Genomic DNA, 22,503 nt, shown 5'->3' with positions numbered 1-22,503 from the left:
CAGTACAATGCCTGTTTGTAGGAAGCATCTAATAAATTCTAGTTGCCAGTATAACTAAGCACTTGCCCTATTTTTCAAATGCTATTTTAGCCAGCTCAAATAGGTAGGAAAAAGGCTGTCAATCATGAAGTTTATACTTTCCTGTTTCTAAAAAGGTACACTTCCAAAAATTTATGTAATTCATTTATAGCTATTAACTTAAACTTGGAAAGTTTGGATATTTGGTCTGTCTTCACAAGTGTTTATCTGAGCCCTATCACTCAAATTAATATGTATCACCATTGATGTGCATTATGTTGATTCTTATACCTATTATATGCATGTGTGAAACTAAGCCCCATAAAAACAGAATTTAGGCATTCCTGCTGAAAGGAAGTGAATCAAAGGGAAGAGAAGCAGAGCCTTTGCAAAGAGAAAATTGTCCTATCTCTCAACCAGTGTCAGAATGTGGAAATGTTTACAAAATGCTCATTAAAAGAAATAGGGATTGCAAGATAGAAACAAATTCTGGTGCACAAGTTTACACTAGGGAGATAAGAAAGGCTAGGCCCCTATAGGGGATTTTGTTATCCAATTACTGCAACCTGACTTTTAGGGGGAGAGGAAGAGTGGTAGGGGGAGGGAGAGAGAGAGGAAGAGTTTCCAAACTTGTCTCCAGTGACAGGAGACATTTACGCTCCACAAGATAAAACTGCCACTTAGAGCCCAGGAGAGCTAAACCTTTCTGGCTTGGCCTAGGAGCTCGAGCGGAGTCATGGGCTCTCTGGTCCTGACACTGTGCGCTCTTTTCTGCCTGGCAACTTACTTGGTTTCTGGCAGCCCCATCATGAGCCTAGAGCAGTCTCCTCTGGAAGAAGATATGCCCCTCTTTGATGATGTTTTCTCAGAGCAAGACGGTGTCGACTTTAACACACTGCTCCAGAGCATGAAGGATGAGTTTCTCAAGACACTAAACCTCTCTGACATCCCCACGCAGGATTCAGCCAAGGTGGACCCACCAGAGTACATGTTGGAACTCTACAACAAATTTGCAACAGATCGGACCTCCATGCCCTCTGCCAACATCATTAGGAGTTTCAAGAATGAAGGTAAGTTTTTGCTGATGAAATTTCGCTTGGATTTTTTTCAAGACACAATAAGTAAATTTACAATGTATGGGAATGATATAGGTAAGGGTAAATACATCTATATAAGGATGTTAAATACAAAGGATACACAAAAACAAGGCACATTTTGGTCTATACCATTTAATCATTTCAGAACCTCAAAAAATACTTACAAACATCTTTGAATCCAAAGCCACGAAATATCTATCAATTTGACATCATAATTGGGTCCTTTTAAAAAATGTTAATTTGAACACCAAGTAATACAAAGGATTAATGTTGGTCTACTGCCATATCTTTGTCATTTTCCAGATAGGCCTTGATTGCCATTTGGGCTTTTAATTAACTAAAAAATTTCTCAACTTCTACTTAGAATAAAAAGGGTAAAAACAGTCAAAAACATCAAATTGTGATTTGTGTTTTGTTCAAACTTTTGATAAGTTTTTATTTTGTGACCTTATTTAAGAAATGTTCAGATAGGATGGAAATATATTTTAAAGATTCTTCCTAAGGCTGTGTTGTTTGATGTGTCATGTACATCCTTAAAGCACTGTTTACAGTTTCCAGGAAGTGTGGATGGCCCATTAATCATCCAGCTCATCATTTCCGTCTTTATAAAGAGCAACGTACAAGCTTTGAATTATTGGTGGGAAAAGTGTGTTTTCTTCTCCTAGATCTTTAAATTTGGTAACTAAATCTAATGAGCCAGCGAGTTTATTTTTTTTTTTTTGCTTAATATGGTCCTAGTAGGAAAAAAAAAAAAACCCTGATATCTAGATATCTATGGTAGAAGCTGAAGTTCCAAAGGAACTAATTTAATATTTGCCAATTATGCTTTTATAGTCACTAACCAGGTATAAAAGAAGCTTCCCATTAATGTTGGCCAGATGTTCTTGAAAGAAGAAAGGTTATAGTGAAGAAATATCTCAGGATTTGGAATTTTGAGAGCTGGTTGGCTTAGTGTTGTGAATAATTAGCTGATGCCTCAGAGCCTCAATTTCCTCATCTCTAAAGTGGGAGTAATAATACCTACATAACATAGTTGAGTGACTCAAAAGAGATTACAGATAAGAAAGCACTCCATTTACTATGAAGTGCTGATCAAACTTTAGTGACTACTAATGAGTTACTTAATATTCTAGGTACTGGAATAAATGTTGAGTAGGTATTCCTTAGTCCTTAAGATATTATCTGCCTTTAAAATTGAGTTGGCTGCCAAAATTTCTATTTCATAACATCTTTCTCATGGGAATGGCAAGATGAGATTACAGATTCCTTTTTGAGGTGAGTCTGAATCAAAAATGAACAACCTCCTCCTGTAAGAACCCTCCCTAATACTTCTCAGCACTGAGCCCTAAGTGTCTGGCTCAGGGTGCGGGTGAGAAAATGTTGTTTGCATCCCCCGGAAAAGTAGAAACGTTTTCCGTTCTCACTTCTCTCATAGAGTATCTGGATGATCCAGGTCAGGATGTGGAGTTTACTGTGCTTATTATTACTGGAGATTATTGAGGGCAGGAACACATCTCTCAGTAAACAACCCAGCCACCCGCACCTCTGCCAGTCTGCAGGAAATGTGCAGCCTGAGGACAGAAATCGCACGGGGCATGCCCTGTTGGCTACTATTGCCTCTCTTCTGACTCTTTGGATCTGCTTAGTGCAGCTCCCTAGGAGACAAAGACCAAAAAACGTCCAAACCTACCTCATCTTGGGAAAAAAAAGTGGCACCTCCAAGGTGAAAAAAGCATGCCGTCAATTTCTAGCACTGCTCCTTTATCACCTTGTCATTTGGGGAAGTCAGTTCTCTGCATCGAGGCTTGATTTCTTCTGGTGCAAAACAAGTAGAGAATCAATACCTGCATTATGGGGTCATTGTGAGAAGCAGAGAAGATCATGCTTGCAAAGCACCTGGCATGAGAAATTTGTCGACAAACATTAGTTCTCTTGCCCTGAAATGTAACTCTTCCATCTATTGCTTACTGCATTTGCACATGCACAGAACTTCACAGTGAACTTACTTTTTCAAAACAGTTTAATTGAGGTATATTTGACTTATAAAAATATGACATATAAAAAATTGATGTATAAAAGTATAATTGCACATATTTAAACTGTGTAATTTGAAAGGTTTTGACATATGTAACATTCACTGAAACCATCACCACAATCAAGATCATGAATATATCCATTAACACCAAAAGCTTCCTTGTATGCTTTGTAATGCCTTCCTTCCACTACAGTGAGCTCTTATTTTATACTTTTCTCCTGGGTAGAGCAACCAGCCTACTCTTCAATGTTCCCTGTCCATGGGGAGTCAAGTCTCCTCCCTTCTTAGAGTGGAAGAATAACTCCCAAGCCCAACCCAAGAGCTTGATGATGGATTAAGGTCATATGTCATGCCCATAAATCAATTTAGTCTGGTGCCTAGAATCATCAACTAATCAATATTTTTAAAGCACTACCTCTGTTGAAGCCATCATAGTAGGATAGAAACACAGAAGGGAGTTTTGAGCCATTCAGACCAGGAGGATAGCAATCTAGTTGGGAAAATCCATTCATAAAAAGATGGCTGAAATATAAGGGCGTAAATGACAAGGATCAAAGGAGATATAAAGTGATCAAGTGATTTCAGAGGGGAGAGGAGAGAACTTTCAGATGAGAAGTAAGGGAGGCTTTTATAGGAGATGTCAGAGCTGGATAGGTGGAGGTGAGGTGAAAGGGCTTTCCAAGGGTCAGAAGAACATGTGAAAAGGTGAAAATTACAGGGAAAAAAAGAGTGTTTTGACAGGTGGTAATGATATCAATGTAGTTAAAACAGAAGGGTTTACAAATCCATTCAACTGTTCACAAATATTATTAGTAATCCCAATGTTCCATGCACTGTGGAGGATGTATGTAAGTTATGGCTGATCAGGAGGTTAAGACCCAGATATAGCTGGTCTTGAGAGCCATGCCAGGGAGTTTAAATTTATTCTGTAGGTCAGCATTTCCCATTGGCAGTGTGTAAGATGATTTTAGGTGGTACCCAAAGAAAGTTATGAATCATGTGAAATTATTGTATATTTTTCTTAATACGGATTTTTAGCAAACACATAAATATCACCTCAAATCTCTCCTTTAATGAATTATGTTGTTTAGGAACAGTCTAGAATAGATAATAAGTGTAAAATAATTAGATCAAATTAAAGAAAAATATTAAAAGATTATAATCTGGAACAGGGACTCACTGAGATCATGAATTAAGTATATACTTGGGGAAATGCTGCCAGTGATGACAGAGAACTCCCATTTGGTGGTCCTTAGCATCTTCAGTGCCATGGAGCCCTTTGATAATCTGATGGCAAATGCCTTCAGGGCTTCCTTGTAGACTCATTACCTGAGGCAAGTGTGCAGGAGTTTGGGCTCACTGTAAAATATTCAGATAGGAAGTCAACATGATAGTATTTGGAGGTATGCTTCTAAGACTAAAGGAGTTTTACAGAGTTGATTCATAAACATTATTGAGTGAGTTATATGTGTCACGCCCCATGCCAGGTGCTAGGGGTACAAGACTAAGGCAACCAATCTAGTCCCAGGATTCATTTTCTCCCATTCCTCTTTATAGAGGACCATATAACCAAAAGTCAATTGCTGAGACCCTCTTGGTTTATGGCTGTCTTATTGGCCTTGTCAGGCTTTGTTGCCTAGAACAGAAGTCAACAAGTTTCTTCTGTAAAGGGCCAGACAGATAACAACTATTTTAAGCTTTGCAGGCTGTATGTTCTTTGTTGTATCTATTTAACTCTGCCATTATAGTGCAAAAGTAGCCACAGACAATACAAAAACAATGGATGAGGCTGTGTTCCAATAAAACTTTATTTCCAAAAGCAGGTAGCAGGCCCATTTTGGCCCATAGGCTATAGTTTACCAACCTCTGATCTAAACGGAGGTCTTTCAGGAAGACCAGTGCCCAGCCAACTGTGTGAGGATCTCCACCCACTACAAACACAAATATTAAAAAACCATGAAGTCCTCATCCCTGAAAAGCTTCAAGAAAGGAACAATCACCATATGTCCCATTTGGTGGCTCTTTTTTAGGAAATTTGGGGACTTGCCCACACAATCTCCAAGGTCCCTCCCAGTTCTGTAATTCTGTGGCTGATGAACTATTCAAGCAAGGTTGGCTGAGTTTTATCCCATCCATTAAACCCCCATTTTCCATTTTAGTCTTGGCAGCTAAACTCTTTTGGGCATTCTACCACTGACATTTTGGAAGTTCCTGTGTCACAGAATGTTGACATTGTGTTTGTTCTCATTGATTTTCTCCCTTCATTCTTTCTGCATTAAGCTTTGTGCATGGGAAGGCCTTCTTATTACATAAATAAGCAACTGTTTTTCCCTGAGACCAACTGCAAACCTGATTTTTGCAAATTTCTTTTTTCAGATCTGTTTTCCCAGCCAGTCAGTTTTAATGGGCTCCGAAAATACCCCCTCCTCTTCAATGTGTCCATTCCTCATCATGAAGAGGTCATCATGGCTGAACTTAGGCTGTACACACTGGTACAAAGGGATCGTATGATATACGATGGAGTAGACCGGAAAATTACCATTTTTGAAGTGCTGGAGAGCAAAGGGGGTAATGAGGGAGAAAGAAACATGCTGGTCTTGGTGTCTGGGGAGATCTATGGAACCAACAGTGAGTGGGAGACTTTTGATGTCACAGATGCCATCAGACGTTGGCAAAAGTCAGGCTCATCTACCCACCAGCTGGAGGTCCACATTGAGAGCAAACACGATGAAGCTGATGATGCCAGCAGTGGACGGCTGGAAATAGACACCAGTGCCCAGAATAAGCATAACCCTTTGCTCATCGTGTTTTCTGATGACCAAAGCAGTGACAAGGAGAGGAAGGAGGAACTGAATGAAATGATTTCACATGAGCAACTTCCAGAGCTGGACAACTTGGGCCTGGATAGCTTTTCCAGTGGACCCGCGGAAGAGGCTTTGTTGCAGATGAGATCAAACATCATCTATGACTCCACTGCCCGAATCAGAAGGAATGCCAAAGGAAACTACTGTAAGAGGACCCCACTCTACATAGACTTCAAGGAGATTGGGTGGGACTCCTGGATCATCGCTCCGCCTGGATACGAAGCCTATGAATGCCGTGGTGTTTGTAACTACCCCCTGGCAGAGCATCTCACACCCACAAAGCATGCGATTATCCAGGCCTTGGTCCACCTCAAGAATTCCCAGAAAGCTTCCAAAGCCTGCTGTGTGCCCACAAAGCTAGAGCCCATCTCCATCCTCTATTTAGACAAAGGCGTCGTCACCTACAAGTTTAAATACGAAGGCATGGCCGTCTCCGAATGTGGCTGTAGATAGAAGAAGAGTCCTATGGCTTATTTAATAACTGTAAATGTGTATATTTGGTGTTCCTATTTAATGAGATTATTTAATAAGGGTGTACAGTAATAGAGGCTTGCTGCCTTCAGGAAATGGACAGGTCAGTTTGTTGTAGGAAATGCATATTTTCCTCTCCAGTTAAGTCCCTTTCAACCTGTTTTCTCTTTGGACTTGCCATTTCCTGGCAATGCCACCTCCCTGTTGATTTGAAAACAACCCCTAGGCAAAATACAGTGTCAAAAGACACATACTTGTGTATGTATATTTGTACATACATGAACTTATGAAAATCTTTTGGTTCTATGCAGGCAGATTATACTCATCTACATTCATGACTCACTCAAATGTGTACATATTAAAGGCCAATGGTATGTTCTCTGTTACCTCTTCTCTGAGTAGGATTTAAGTCAAGATAATTGGCATCACAGTTTTAATCATCCAGGAAGTATTACCCTTCCTAAATATTCTGGAAATGTAAGTGTAGCTTTTGTCAGTTGAGTTTCTGTGGTTGCTCAGAGAGGCGGGGCCTGGCAAAGGATGCTTGAAGGGAAGGGTTAATTGATACAGAAACCAAATGGACTTAAGAGGTCTTAGAGGTACAATAGGAAAAAATGAACCCATGGAGGACCAATGTGCTCCAGAGGGCAACTCCTGGTCAAGGCAGGAAAACAGAAGAAACCAGCATGAAATCTGTTCCTGAGACAATAGGAAAGCAAGGCCATGAGTACTGGCCATTGCTGCTGCAGAGAGTAGAGGGGTTGGGAAGGCACTTGCAGGGGAGGAAGGGAGAAAGGGAAGAGGATATTGATGTTATCCTCAGAGGCTATCCTCAGATGTGTCTGTAAAACCAAAAGTGGTTCTATTTAAAGAATTAAATCTTTTGGACAAAATAGAAATATCAAAGACTAAGAGGAGGAAAATCAGAAGGGATCTGTCTGTTGGAAGAAAGGATGTTAATATCTTTCTTCACCTGTTAACATCTTTCTTCACCTGTTAACACTGTTCTCTTGTCTCTGCACCCCTGCTTTCCTCTGCTCCATCTTCTTCCTTCCCTCTTTCTTCTTTGCCCTAGTGCCTCATGCCTTCTTCCCATCCCTGTGTCCCTGCTCTTCCTTGGCCTTCATGAGGCATGCTGTGAACTGGGAAGGGACACCTAAGTGCCTTTGCTCTCAGGGTGAAAGGAGTTAGTGTTCTAATTTCTAAATCTTCCCCTGATATTTAATTTGATTGTATTTTAATAATGTCCTTTATCAAATGTTTTGTTCATGAAGAATACTTAGATATAAGAAAAAAGAAAACCAGAATAAGTAAGTATAAGAAAAAGAAAACCAGATTCCAAATGAATGGATTTAAATAAATGAATTTATGAATAGACACACAACCAAATGACTCAAAAGCCAAGCCTGAATTTTGAAATCATGATTGTTTCATGGTAGAAACCCGGTAACTTTCCCATCTTCTTATCTTACCATCTTCCCATTTTGCAACTGGCCAGGACTGAAAGTGGTGGGGAAGTGTTGTGCACAGGAAGGGTCCTGTGGTTTTCCTGGCAGGTGGCAGGCTCCAGTCTTAACCCCTAACCAGTTCCCTCTACCTGGCAAGCACATTCCGGGCTTTGTGCAGGAGGAACCAGAGCAGAGCAGTTACCAAACTGTTACAGCATCTCCAGGCAGGGAACATGGATGGTTCCTGTTAGAACCAGGAATGTGGTTTCCAGTACATCATCCCCCATGCACTCCTACTCATCTTAAGGAATGCTTCCTTAAGAAGTCTGACACTTTTTTCTTTTTTTTACGCTGGAAAACAATCAGTCCCCTTTTACAAATCTCCTAAGGTTATAAACTCAAACTGCACTAGACAATAGAGGCAAGGAAAACTATTTTGAAGAACTTTTGCCCAATTTGAACCTCAGCTTGCTAGATCTATTGTCTGCTGGGTGAATCCTGGGGAATTCATTGCTCCTGGAAAAATGGTGTTTTGACCGTCAGTGGGTATACAGTGATTGATGCTTTGAGAACGCCATGCAACTCAGAATCACTATTTGTGGAATAGCCTCCATATAACATGATGTGTTTATGTGTGTGTGATGTATAGCTGGCTTTGAATAACCACGTTTAATACCTTCAGTGGAATATGGTGCATCCTTCATACTCCATGGTACACAACGTATACTCACATACTCCAAGGTACTTCTTATCCTTTCTAAAGGACACTGAAATAGATACACAGTAAAACCTCAGCTGACCAGGATAGTCCTGGTTAGATAAAAATTAAGCAAAATTTTCTTTATGTCTAATACATATGACAGTGGTGTGCTGATAAATCCCTTACAACCAGCAATCCAGGGGGGATAAAAAGCCCTGATTTGTGGATTTCAATGCTGTAAATGCTCCTACATGATCTATCTTGAACTACCAAGGTGATGTCAACTGGCTTGCAAAACTTGTAAAACCTAAGTCAGCTCTTGGGAGCTGTGCACTGGCACTGGCACACCGCTGACATTTAGTATCCCACTGACATTAGCACACCGCTGACATTAGCACCCTGATACTAGAATGTTAAGGATGTGCCAGCCCTGCTTTCCACTATGTGCGCTGCTGGCTCTGGGCTTCTGGAGAAATCTTGTCTCGAGCACTTATAGTCACTCTTCTGTTAAAGAGATATGAAAATATAGGCTGTTGGCGATCAGGCTGCATAGCCCAGTTGTTTCTTTCTGCCCATCCAGATGTAAACAGGCATTTCTATGATTTTCTGATTCCCTGTGGAAAGGGAGTGCAGAAAGCAACATATTGCTATTCAAACGTTGCTAGTTGTATTTTTTTTGGCTTTCTTTTTGTCAGAAAGTGAAAAGACATAGCCCATAGAGGAGTTCTCCCAGCTCCCACCAGAACCCCGGCAGCACACTGGCGTCACTTCCAACTCCTGCATTGACAGGAAGCCAGAACATTGTCAGATCCTTAAAAATGTAGAATCTTACTAATGTTTCTCTGGTCATAGACTTTCTGCTAGGTCCCATACCAGTTTTTTTTCCGCCTTTTATTGCAGAATTATCATCGCTGAAGTTGATATAGCTAAACAACTCTTGAGGAGAATTATAGCAGAGGGACTTGGGCAGCCCACAGCCAAAACATTCATGTAAGAGTTTCTAGGCTTCCCACTATTTATTGATTGATATATTTATTTTTGTAAAATATTGTAGAATACCAAATATTTTATTTTTATGTCTGTGATTCCCTTTTGGATAGAGAGTCTTCTGGGCTTCAGAGTATGGCTCACATATAATATATGGCCTGTATTTCCATCTCTCTCTTTTTGTATCAGAATGTTCTGTTGGTTTAAGGAATCTTGCCATAGCTTGCCATAATTTTGTATATTTGTGTCTTGTAGGCATGCTGTGCCTACAAGCATGCTTTGTAGTATATTTTCTGATTTGTAAATAGTACAGTATTAACTGAAGTGTAGATGTTCCAGGAAATATTTAACCAGTACATTGTTATGCAGTTTCATAAAGTGATGTTGTCAGTTTATCATGAGAGGCAAATATTGTCAGGCTGTGAGAGAATGTGATTGCTACTCAGTAAATGGAGATGCTATGTAAATGAATCTTTTCATCCCCCAAAGCTGGTACTTCCCCTCTGAATTCACCTATTGCCTTCACTGACCCAGAAATTCAGAGATGCGATTGGTCAAATTCATTTGTAATTGGACCAATTACTTTGTAAATGTCAAAAATGTTACCTTAGTGATTTCCAAAAGAGTCAGCCCCAAAGTGCCCAATTCTTTCCTGGTGTGTAAATTTTGGTCCAGGGAATTAGTGACAAAAACTTTTTTTTTTAGAACTGTTACTAAATGTTTCAGTATTTATTATGATTTATATTCTTCAAGTAAAAGATATTTTCATATAAGAGAATTTTATGTATTCTTCTTACTTGATTCATCAACAGATTATGAAGCCTAGCAGTGTTCTGGCAAAACCTTTTTAACTTGCCTAGAACACAGAAGGGATGTTGCCCTTTTTAAGGTTGTAGATCTTTTCAGAGTCACTGTGGGTCATTCCTAACCCTTTGCAGTTCTGCAAGCTCACAGACGGTGCAAGAGGAAATGCTGGTATGACTCTGTGCATTTTCTTGCCCCCAAACAGGAACAGTTGATTTCATACATTAAATGGAAGGTAGATGTGACTATGCAAGAGAAGTATGCAGGGGTGTTTCTGGATGTGAAATATTTTTCATAAGTTAAAAACCCATCATGGAATAACTGTTTGTTGTGATCAGCATGTTTTTATCACACATGAGCACCGGTTTTGTGAGCACCTGACTTGATAGTGGTGGGGCGGCCAATGTGCCAGTGCCCATCTACCGAGCATTCGTGGATGTTGGAAATCAGCAAACACCGCAGACACACTGAATCAGCTGATGCACGGTCATGTTCTTGGGTAAAACCTGTTCATTATCCATGTCCAGATTTGTATAGTTATCACTAGACTAAAATGAAGATGGAAATAAATATTTTACCCTGTGTTCATGAACCAAATGTGTACATTCAGAGTCTTTTTAAGTAAAATAAAAAAAATTATTTTGGTGATAATTATTTGCAGCTTATTTTTCCTTGAGGTGAGATATTTAGTTTTGCACACACCCCACTTTTTCATGTTTCTACTTGATAATATATCCAGATAGAATAAAACTAATTGCTATATTAATAAAGAATGGTCTGAAGAAACCATAAGTTGTTTTGGGCTTGTAACTGACCTCAGTAGAGAGTGGGATTTTGTAGCTCCATCGTTCTCCACTTTATATGACTTTGTGTAATTCCCATTAATGCCACAGGCATTCATAGAAAATACAATTGGCTCCCTTTTGTCAGTAGCTGGAAAATATTTCTTCTTTGAATACCAAAGGAGGCAGATTAGAGGTAACAGTCCTGGCCAACAGACAGACCCTGATGCTTTTTCAAGAAGGAAATTCATTCTTATGGCAGAATGTGGAATTTGAAGGGCATAGGGACAGCCCCAGGTAGAATAAAATCTCTTCCATCAGAAAATCATCCTGCATTACTTTTTTTGAGGGGAAGCCTCCAGTGTCTCAGCTGTCAGGCTGAATCTGGCAAGTTTGTTGGAGGGAAGCACAGCCTTCATCCCTGGATGAGCACTGATAAGGTGAGACAGGGCTCTCCCATGGAGGAAAGGGAGCTGAGAGCCCAAGATGGGGCTGAGCCCAGGACTGGACTAAACAGGCCTGAAAAGCCACTCCTGTAACTCGATTTTGAATTCTTTAGCAACCTATTCGTTCTCTTCTTTAAATAAGTCCATTTATAAAAGTCTGTCACAATGTGGGGTCTGGAACCCATCTCTGCAATTGGTTTGACCTGAGCACAGCTATGCTGGACCAGCCACCTTGTTCTGGGATTTCTTTCCTACTGATACAGCCTGGAATTGCACTAGGCAGACACACAGCTGCAAGTTATTTGGGGGGTAGTTTATTTACAAAGTAAGACAAAAAATTATTTTCAAAGCTCACATTATACATTTGTAATATGTTACAGGTTCTGATAGTACTCTTGATGTGAATTGAACTTTGTGGTGTGGGGAAATCATGCCATGAGATCTCTGTATGCGACTCTAGTCACATGGACGAGAACCCACTTTTGTATAGAAGTGACTATTTGTAAATAAGGGGCCTATTTGGAGAAGGTGAGAGCTTGTTAACTTGGGTGGTTATAAATGGATTATGTGGTTATCTCCCACTCACTCTCCTGAACTGTCAGTTTACAAGAAACAGTTCATGCCCTCTCTTAACCTTCCTCAGACCATTCACACAGATCTAAAGTAGCTCATCTCATTCCAAGAAGAAAGTCCAGAAATACATGGACACCACAATACGTTTTTACTCTTAAATGTGATTCTGAGAATCTTATAAAAAATTTAGGCCACTCAGTTCAAATTAAGATTGATGGGAGGTGTGAAGTACCATTGTCAACTCAAGATTTGCTAGAAAGTTTTCACACACAGAACACTGAGCCCACTTCCTTGCACAGCATGGGAATGATTTTAGAAAATTTAGTTCTAACTCCCTATTAGTATCTCTGCCTGAAATGTGTACCGTAGCCTAATTATGAGGAAACAACAGATGAACCTATTTTAAGAAGATTCTGCACTCTTAAAAAGTCAATGAAAGGCAAAGAAAGATTGAGAAACTGTTATAGATTAAAAAAGACTAAAGAAGCGTGGCAACTAAGTGCAGTATGTGGTCCTGAATTGGATCCTAGACCCCTCAAAAACTAGCCAGAAGCACATTATCTTTTTGTTAAGTTCACTGCTGCCACAGCTGGTAGAGAGTCCAACTTCATCCATTGTATACTCTCAAATGACATTCATTTGTAAAAATCTTCTGCATGGTTATTGCTCTTTTTCTGAAACTGTGAGAAGCTGTACAGGAGTAACTAGGCTTTTGTTCAATGCAATGTCCAAGAAGCAGGCAGACAGCATTAAAAATGAAACCGTTCTTTGCTCAGTAGCCAAACTCAATGCAAGGAACAGAGCTGAAGGGAAAGCGTTCATCACATGGCAAACCTGATGTTAATAAATGAGCTGCAATAAAACATTTTCTTGAAATAACTGAACTCAACATGCTTTTCAGGCAATAAGCCATCTGTTTCAAGTGTTTAGAAAACGGATCTCCAATCACTGGTAATTTAAACTTCCTTATACCCCAGTTCAATGTTTGATAAGGAAACAGTGCTAACAGGATGGGAACTGAGTTACTATATTAAGAAACCCAGCAAGAACAAAAACCAGCCCCCTGCAGCTATTTTGTTTATGCTCCAGACCCGTCTGTTTTAATTAACGTAATATTTACATGAGACCAGCTCCTGTTACGTCTTTTGCTGCAAATATCATATGTTTTATTCTTTGTTGTTGTTGTTGTTGTTGCTTTTAAAAGAGATCTTGCAAAAGCACAGTTGCAGACTATGCCTGAATGAGGTGTACGCCATGGAATTACACCAGCATTCTACCTCCCAGGGCCAGGCTCACCTGCTTTGTGCAGTTTGGGGTCAGATATCAGGTTGCCAGATGAAATACAGGATGCCTAATTAAATATGAATCTAAGATCAAACCATGAGTAGTTTGTTTAGTATAAGTCTGTCTCAAATGTTGTACAGAACATACTTATACTAAATAATGTTTGTTGACTACCTGAAATTCAAATTTTATTGGATGTTTTTATCTGCTAAATCTGGCATCTTAAGTCAGGTATTGCTCAGAAGGTTACATGAGTGGAAAGAGCCACAGAAAGATGAAGTCCTTTGCCTTTCCATGCCTAGAAGGGCTATTCAGAAGATGACTAATCACAAAGCATTAGTTTGTTTACACTAAACAAATTATTCTAGTAAGGTTCATCATTGAAGAATAGCTTTGAGATTTGAAGTGGAAATCCCCTTGACCATGTCTGCCAATGCTAAAAACAGTAGTAACACCCCAAAATCATCATCCCCAGTTTATACGTGAAGAAATTGAGTCACAGTGAAGAAGGCATACTCTTGGAGGTCATTCAACCAGGCAGAAGCAGAACTAGGATTGCGAACCCAAGCAGCTCACTTCCAGCAACCAAGCCCTTCCCTGCTCTGCTATGCTGCCTCCTACTTAAAACCACAAAAGTAGTGAACTTTCACATCCATTTTCCTACAAAATCTGTCAACAAACTGGAAACCCCCAAGCTTTAGCCAGGCGACACTGAGTGGGCCTCATACCGCAGGATCCAGGCTGCCTACCATCCTTCCATTCTTCCCCTGGGGCTTTTTCCTGTCTCTTGCTTTCCTTCCTTCTTTGGAGCTGTTCTTCACTACTACATCTTTGAGAGTTTTCTCCCTGCAATACAGGTGCTTCCTCTTCCTGCCCTTTCTCAATGTATGGGTCCCATAGGTTAAGAGCTCACTGAGAATTCTGCAGAGATAGACATGGAGTGATGACAAGGACAGAGCAGAGTCACATGCACAGGTTGGATAACCCTATAGAGACCCTGGGGCACTCATTTGGTCTCTGAGTCCTCTCGGCTCCTCATCTCAGAATTGCCCAGACATTTAACTCAAGGCTGGGAGCCTAGAAGGTGTTGGGTGTGAGACCAGGATGCTCTGCCCACAGCTCAAGGAGGAATCAGGCTGACGCTGCTGGCTGATCTCATGCCCCAAAGATTCTGCCAGGGTCCTGGCCAGCTGTGTCTTTTCAGGATTTTCCCATCCCTCTGTTATGAAATCTGTCTGTCAACTAACTGGAAACTCCCAACCCTTAGTGAGGAGACACCACATGGACCTGAGAGGTTTTTCTTTCCTCCTCGACCCCCACTGGGGAAGAGTAAGGTTTCCCCAGAACTTCAGAAGATTCTCAACTGAACTGGCCGACATTTTCACTACCTTTCCTGGGAGTCTCTCCAACACCAAGTCCTGAAAACCTTACCGTCAGATTCTCTTTTTTTATGTTGACTTCACCTATTTTACATTTTGCTATATTCATTAAAAGTGAAATTCCTGGAGAAAAGGCTGTGCACATTTAAAATATATAATTCTGAGAGATACTACCCAAAATGACTCTCCAAAACTTTACATCAAATTATGATCCATCAGCTGTGTATAAGAGTACTATTTCTATAGTTTCCAATATTCAATACTATTGCTTTTCTCAATGGACCCTGTTATGGATTGAATTGTGTGCCCCCAGAAAGATATGTTGAATCCCTAACCCACATACCTTAGAATGTGACATTATTTGGAAATAGGGTCTTCATAGAGGTAATCAAGTTAAAATGAGATCCGTAGGGTAGACTGTAACCCAATATGACTGTTGTCCTTACAGAAAGGGCAAATTTGGACACAGAGACAGTCAGAACACAGGGAGAATGCCATTGAACAAGAAGGTAAGGATTGCGGTGATGCTCCTACAAGTCAAAGAACACCAAAGATTGCCAGCAAATCACCAGAAACTATGGGCAAGGCATAGAACAGATTCCCCCTCATGACTATCAGAAAGAACCAACCAAGCCTACACCTTGATCTTGGACTTCTAGCTTCTGAAACTGAGAGATGAATAAATTTCTGTTGTTTAGATCAGTTTGTGATACATTGTTACAACTGGTCTAGAAAATTATTACAGATGCTAAGTACAATAATTCCTTGTTATACATTTATTTCTTTAATGATTTAAATTGACTTAAAATTAAAATTTAATTCTTTAATGATTGGTGAGTTTGAACATATTTTGACATATTTCCTGACCAGTTTTCTTCATTCCATAAATAAACTTTTCCTTTTACCCAGTGTTCATATTTTTCTCGCTAATTTGTTGGAATTCTATGTATTATGCACAATTAATCCTTTGTTATATGCTATGAATAGTTTTCCCAGTTTGTTGCTCATCTTTTAACTTTTAAAAAATATTACATTTTGTTGTTTAAAAGTTTACATTTTTATTTAGTCAAATCTTTCAGTTTTTCCCTTTGTGGCTTCTTCACTTAGGTGCCTCATACTTAGAAGTGGTTTCTCCATTTCAAAATTATTACAAGGTTTTGTTGGCAAAATAACTGTCATTTTTGGCCTGGCCTAATGAAATTGCCAAGGGAAAAAGAAAAGGTAGAGGGAAAAGGAAAGTGTTTTCTATTTTGTCTCTTCCTTGGACTATCCTAGACCAAGTTCACATCATCTGAGCCTGGAAGAAGCTTAAAGCCTTACTTTCTCTTGGGAGAGTTCTGAAAATCTCTCAATCTGCAGTTCCTGTGACTTGAGGGCTGGGTGCTTACTCCTGCAAAGCCCAGAGAACCTGCAGACCAGCCAGGCTCCTCTGTGCTAATGTCCCCTTATGCCTCCAGGCAGTCTTATGGGATGGTGCCATGATATCGTTATCTATCACTGTGTAACAAATCACACCCAAACAGTGCTTTCGACAATAACAATCATTTATTTTGCTCATGAATCTGATGGTTGATTCAGATGGGCTTAAGGAGAATATTCTCCCTTGAGATCTCATATCATCTGATGGTAACAGGGATGCCATCATTTTGAAGGCACCTGGGTTGGGGCTTCTTAGATCTCTCTGTCTGTTCCCTCCACACTGTCTTTCTACACAGCTACCTCAGGGTAACCAGACTTTCTGTTCAGAAAAGAGAGAGAGAGAAAGAGAGAGACTGTATTAGCTTTTATTACCTAACCTTGAGAGCCATGCAGCGTTACTTTCTCCTCACCCTGTGTGGTAGGAGTGAGTCACAAGACCAGCTTATAATCAAGGGGAGGAGAATTAGATTCCACCTCCTGATGGGAAGTGTGCTGATGAATCTTCAGATACCTTTAAAAACTCCCAGAGATAAATTGTGAGAATCCTCCAAATGGATTCTCTCTCTTCTGTGCACTGCCTGTGCAGGGTCTGTAGGAAACACCCCTATCTTCCTTGCCTTGATGAACCCTAAGGGTGCAAGCCAGTCCCTGCTCAACAACAGCTTCTCTTCTTCGCTCCTCCACCAGACCAGGCTGCCAGGCTCTCTCTTTACCTCAGATTTCTGGGTGGGCTCAGACTTGAGTCCTCCCTGCCCCCCACCCCCAAATGTAGAAACACATATCTAGTTATCCCAGGGGTACCATCTGAACAACTCTTCCTGTACCTGAAGTGAAGGACAGACATTCCTCCTTCCCTCCCCTAAATCCCAACAACCAGAGCTTGGCTAAGGAAATTAAGATTCACCCAGAAATGAGTGTGTTGACTAAAATCAAGTTTTGAAGAATACTTGTAGGCATGGCAAATATTCCTTAATGGAATAACAATTTTTCTTAAGTCAAATCATGACAGGTTTTTAAAATTTGGTGACCCAAGGTGGCTAAATGATGTATTTAAGCTAGAGCCAAAGACTGCTTTCAGTTCTTTTGGTTTACTAGTATATTCTTAAAGCTATATTTGGAATTCTTGCCCTTTGAACAAATGAATCACAGAAAAATTAAGTAACTTAACTAAGGTCATTTTATCAATCAGCAAAAGGATTGACCACAAGATCTAGATTTCTCAACTTCTAGTATTAAGACTCAACCTTTTGCAATGAAGATGTTTTCAGTGAAATTTTTTCTAAGATTTACCTCAATATTTTTGTTTCAATGAGGCAGAAAATAAATAACAAAGAAAAAATTTCAGATTCTACTAGACAATATTCTGCATTTTCTGAACTTTCAGGAATATACTTGAACAAAAGCCAGATTTTAATAAATAAATGTTGCCAAGAAATGTTATTTAATAAGTAGAGGTCCACATGATGCAGCAGAATGTTATTTGATTGAGGAGTTGCAAAGTGAGAAGCAAAGTGCTTTTGATACATCCCAGGGCATGGTGTTGAAAAGCTGCGTGTGGAGTTAAGTAAAGGGTGAAGGCAGTGCGGATTCACACGGCAAGTACAGTAACCGAGTCCCATGATCTATCACCTTTAGGTTTGTTGTTTTTTGCCATGACAACTGCTTATCTTTGGTAGATGTTTTGGATCCACAGCTGTCACTTGAGGAAGTGACTTTCCTTAACTGGCTTGACAAACAAAGACTAAATATGAAAATTCAGCAGCAGAACGAGAGATTTCCATATGGGAGATACTATGAGGTTTGTTAGAACTGCTCTTTTCATGGGTACACAACTGATATAGAAAAAGACACAATGGCAAATACTGGTAACTCTGATATTCACCAAAAGGATGCAGTTAATCAACCACCTACAGCTAATCTGAACCCCTTAGAGCTAATACTAGTGCTATTACTGATGTGACAACTTAAAATTAGTAATAGGAAGATTGGAATGTTTGCCTGTAACTCTTGTGCTCCAGGCAAATTAAACCAACCCGAAGTTGCAATGCCAGATTACAGACTCTTCTATGCCATCTCATCCTGTATGGCCGTCTTGTTGTCCACCAGTATAGCCCTAGGTCCTGTCTTCTTCTCAGACTGTCCAAGGATCCCAGGATTCTCTTTGAGCTCCTTACAACAGAATGGCAACCCCGGGGCCAAGCAAGTAGCATAAAAAAAGGAAAGTCGCCCGGGGACCATTGGACAGCTCAGGCCTCAGCTGTTGGGAACAGCAGCTATGCAGTTCCAGACGATTGTTACCATAATGGAGTTTAGACCTGTGTGTGCCAGATATTCCAATTTTTAAGATAAACTGGAAATATGGAACTTAAAAGTTTTTGAATTTTTCCATCTGGTTACAGAAAGTGTTTATACAATTCTTGGAAGTATAAATAATGCACATTTGTGAGTCAAATTTGGTTCCAAAGCTACCTCTTTACCCTGTCTGGCCTTGAGGTCAGTACAAATACTGAGAGAATCACATTCCTCTTGACTGAGACTATGGCCTTTCCCACTAAGCCGGTAGTCCTGCCAATAATGCCCAGAATTGGAACTGTTCCTTTTTGCCCATCCTTCCACTTGACGTGCAGTTGCGTTTCTTGTTAAGACTGATTAAGAGTTGGGTTGGGTGCTTCTTTCTTCCCTCATTCTGGGGGAATGTATCTCTGTTTCCTGTTGACACAGAGCCAATAGCATTCTTGAAGTTCTCAAAGAACTTCCCTTCATCCTAACATTGTTCCTATAGCCCAACATTAGAATGGGACTTTCTTCAACAAAGATGCACTCTGTTTCGATGGTTTTCAAGCTAGTTTGTGCATCACAATCTTCTGAAGGGTAATTTAAAAAATAGATTCCCTGGTCTCACCCAGGAGAATGAGATTTAGTCAAATGGGTATGATATATGGCAGCAATTCCCAAATATTTTATTCTCAGAACCTCTTTATCCCCTTAAAAATCACTGACTCCAAAGAGCTTGTGTTTACGTGGGTTTTATCTGTTGATATTTACCATACTAGGAATTAAAACCGAAAATTAAAATATATATGTATTAATTCATTCTAAAACTAACAAACTCATCGCACATTAATATAAATAACAGTTGTTTGAATAATAAATATGTTTTTCAAAACAAAATTAGTTTCATGAGAAGATTGGCATTGCTTTACAATTTTGTAAATCTCATCAGTGTCTGACTTAATGTAAAACACCTGGGGGCCGGGCGCCGTGGCTCATGCCTGTAATCCCAGCACTTTGGGAGGCTGAGGCGGGCAGATCATGAGTTCAGGAGTTCGAGACCAGCCTGGCCAGCATGGTGAAACCTCGTCTCTACTAAAAATACAAAAAATTAGCCGGGCTTGGTGGTGCATGCTTGTAGGTCCAGCTACTCAGGAGGCTGAGGCAGGAGAATTGCTCGAACCCAGGAGGCGGATGTTGCAGTGAGCTGAGATCATGCCACTGCATTCCAGCCTGTGCGACAGAGCAAGACCCCATCTCAAAAAACAAACAAACAAACAAAAAAAGCACCTGGATTTCCCTATCTGCTTTGCAGTCAATCCATTGCAACATGTCGTTTTGGTTGAAATATGTGAAAAACACTTGGCTTCACACAAATTTGTAGTTGAAAAAGGAAAACATATTTTAATCGTCTGTTCAGATAATTGTGCCTATTCTTCTTTGACACTACACTAAAACCTAATGAATGGTAGTTTCTTCAATGTTAGTTGCAAGGGAAAATCTTAAATCTTTTAGTAAACTCTTTGTACTGTGTTATATTAAAAGCCATTTGTCTTGTAGTTTTAATGGATCTTTTACCCACACATAATTCTATAACATTATATATTTGTTATTTGGAAAATATTTGTCATCAGACCTTCTAAATGTTGACATATTTCATTAAACAATATTATCACATATCATGTGGCTTCTGGAAAACTGCTGTACGCTTGCTTGGTGAGAGAATGATATTGATACAGGCAAATAATGTCCTGGTGTTATTATGTAAATAGTTTTGACTTCTATGGACTCTCTGGTCCACAGAGCCTTCTCTAGGAAAAAACAACAACAACAACACAGTTCTTTCCTATAGGTGTATAAAACTAGATTCAGCTTCAGGCTGTGCTATTAACTAGCTACGAGACCTTAAGAAGGATTCTTTATCTTTCTATAACTAATTTTCTCAACTGTAAAATAAAAGTGTTGAACCTCAGTTGGTGTTTATTAAGGGAGTACCATTAGCAATTGAGGCAGAAAAAGTTGCTGTTGAGAGAGACTATCCCTCATGTTACATTATATGTATTATTCCTGGCCTCCCTAAATATGAGTAGCATGATACTCCACCCTCAGCCATTGTAAAAACCCAGGGCCTCGAGAGAACCTTTTGGAGGGAGCTATTGCATCTAGTTGAGACCTATTGGACAAAAGTAATTTTAAGTTTCTTTTCAATTCTGAAGCCAATTCTATTAAAATAGGGTAAATGACTACATTTGAAACTATTGAACATATTTTGAATTTGTCTTTTGCCGTGTGTGTGTTTGTGTGTGTGTGTGTGTGTGTGTGTATACATCTACTTAGGTATTATAGATGTCCTTAAATATGTTTGATTAGACAAATATTTGTGACCACATGGAGAAATTAGAAGAGCTGGGGGTTGGAGCAGGGAAAATAAAACAGACAGGAAACAACCCTCATATTTTCCTGGCCACCTTGTTGCAAATTAAGAATTCTTGAAATCTTTACTAGTTGATAGTGCTTTGCACATTCCCTTGTTCAGCTGACCAGAGGTGTGGAAAGGAAGAGCTAAGGTCTCCCTAGCCCGCCAAGCTTCAGGAAACGTAGAAGGCCATGAGCTAGTCCCTCAGCTCTGGTTCCTTCTGCTCCTGAAGGGGCTGTGTAGCTCAGAGGGTAAAAGCCTGAGCTGGACCCAGCCTGCCTGGGTTTGAATTCCAGCTTTGCCACTTCCTGGCTACATTTCCTTAGAATGTCACTTCCCGCCTCTGTGTCTGAGTTCCCTCATTTGCCTACTGAAAAGAACAAAAGCACTGGCCTTAAGACTTACTATGAAGATTAAATGTGTTGATGCATTCAAGGTACTTGGAACAATGTGTGTCAATGGGTAAGGAAGCAATAAATGTCAATGAATAGCATTCCCAAGTGAAGGTGGGAAGCCCTGCCCCCTCCACTGAAAACCCTGGTTCACCTTTCCCTGCTACATATTTTACTTCTTTTCCCATAAGGCTGAATATGAGGCTGATTTTTACCTTACTCTTCTGTGTACACATGAGTTACTGGTTATGATCCAGGGAAGCATCATTTTGTAACCCTGCAGGGCGTCAGCAAAGAGCTCTGAGGGAGCCCTCCTGATGCCATTCCCAGTGAAGGCAAAGATTCCCCAAAGCCTGGCAGAGTCCAACAGAGCTGGCACACCAGAAATTTGGAGGATTGGAACACACATTATTAAATGTGGTTTGTCCAAAATGGTCTCCTTTAGCAATGAGTGTCCCACAGTAAAAAGCCAAAATGAAATTCCCAAGATTTTTAGTTTGGAAATGATCAGTGAGAAAATAATTCCCGATTAAAAAAATAAGACCATCCTTGACAAGACTTTTCCACAGGAAGCATTTGAAAAAGTTTGGAGGTGAATCCTGGAGGAGTGCTGCCTCTTGTAAATGTGGTGGTTCCCACAAATGTCATGTCTTCTGTCTTGTCGTAAAAAAATAAAAATGCTTTACATTTGTGCATTCTGCTTTTTGCAGAACCTCCTTCTGAGCTCCAAAGAATTTTCACTTTCACATCACCAGAAAAATGAGGGTGGTAGGAAGATAAGAAAGCAAGGGCTCCTACTTCTTGAGTTAATTGTGGACCTATTTGTGACTTGGCTTCCGGCTGACTCACAGCTTCTGAGAGAAGAATTCCAACAAATGTGTATAGTCCATCAGCAGTGGAGAGATAAGCGGAGGTGACCTCATGGCAAAGCTTCCGTATGTTTGTGTGTCTCTGAATAAACACTCTCCACTGGGCCTTCTTGGTCTGAGTTTCTCATTTTTCTTCCTAAGTGTTCCTGACACTTGCTGCTCTTTCCTTAAGATTCTACTAATGACTGATTTAAGGGTTTAGTGTAATTGGCAAGATGGCTTTAGGGTCGCTTCCAACTGTGTGAGTG

The 22,503-nt window shown here is 40.1% G+C and overlaps 1 protein-coding gene across 1 annotated transcript; it reads left to right on the top strand.

The window, feature by feature from the left end:
- The first annotated feature begins 595 nt into the window (after positions 1-595).
- On the top strand, positions 596-11,213 carry BMP10 (bone morphogenetic protein 10). The gene is made up of 2 exons (XM_003262490.2): positions 596-1,088; positions 5,527-11,213. The coding sequence occupies exons 1-2, from the start codon at positions 755-757 to the stop codon at positions 6,465-6,467; spliced, it is 1,275 nt and encodes a 424-aa protein (XP_003262538.2). The 5' UTR covers positions 596-754; the 3' UTR covers positions 6,468-11,213.
- Positions 11,214-22,503: the final 11,290 nt, after the last annotated feature.

This window comes from Nomascus leucogenys, chromosome 14 (assembly GCF_006542625.1).
Source record: "Nomascus leucogenys isolate Asia chromosome 14, Asia_NLE_v1, whole genome shotgun sequence".
Lineage (NCBI taxonomy): Eukaryota > Metazoa > Chordata > Mammalia > Primates > Hylobatidae > Nomascus > Nomascus leucogenys.
Note: the sequence above shows the minus strand (reverse complement) of the source record. Positions and strands in the feature narration are given on the sequence as shown.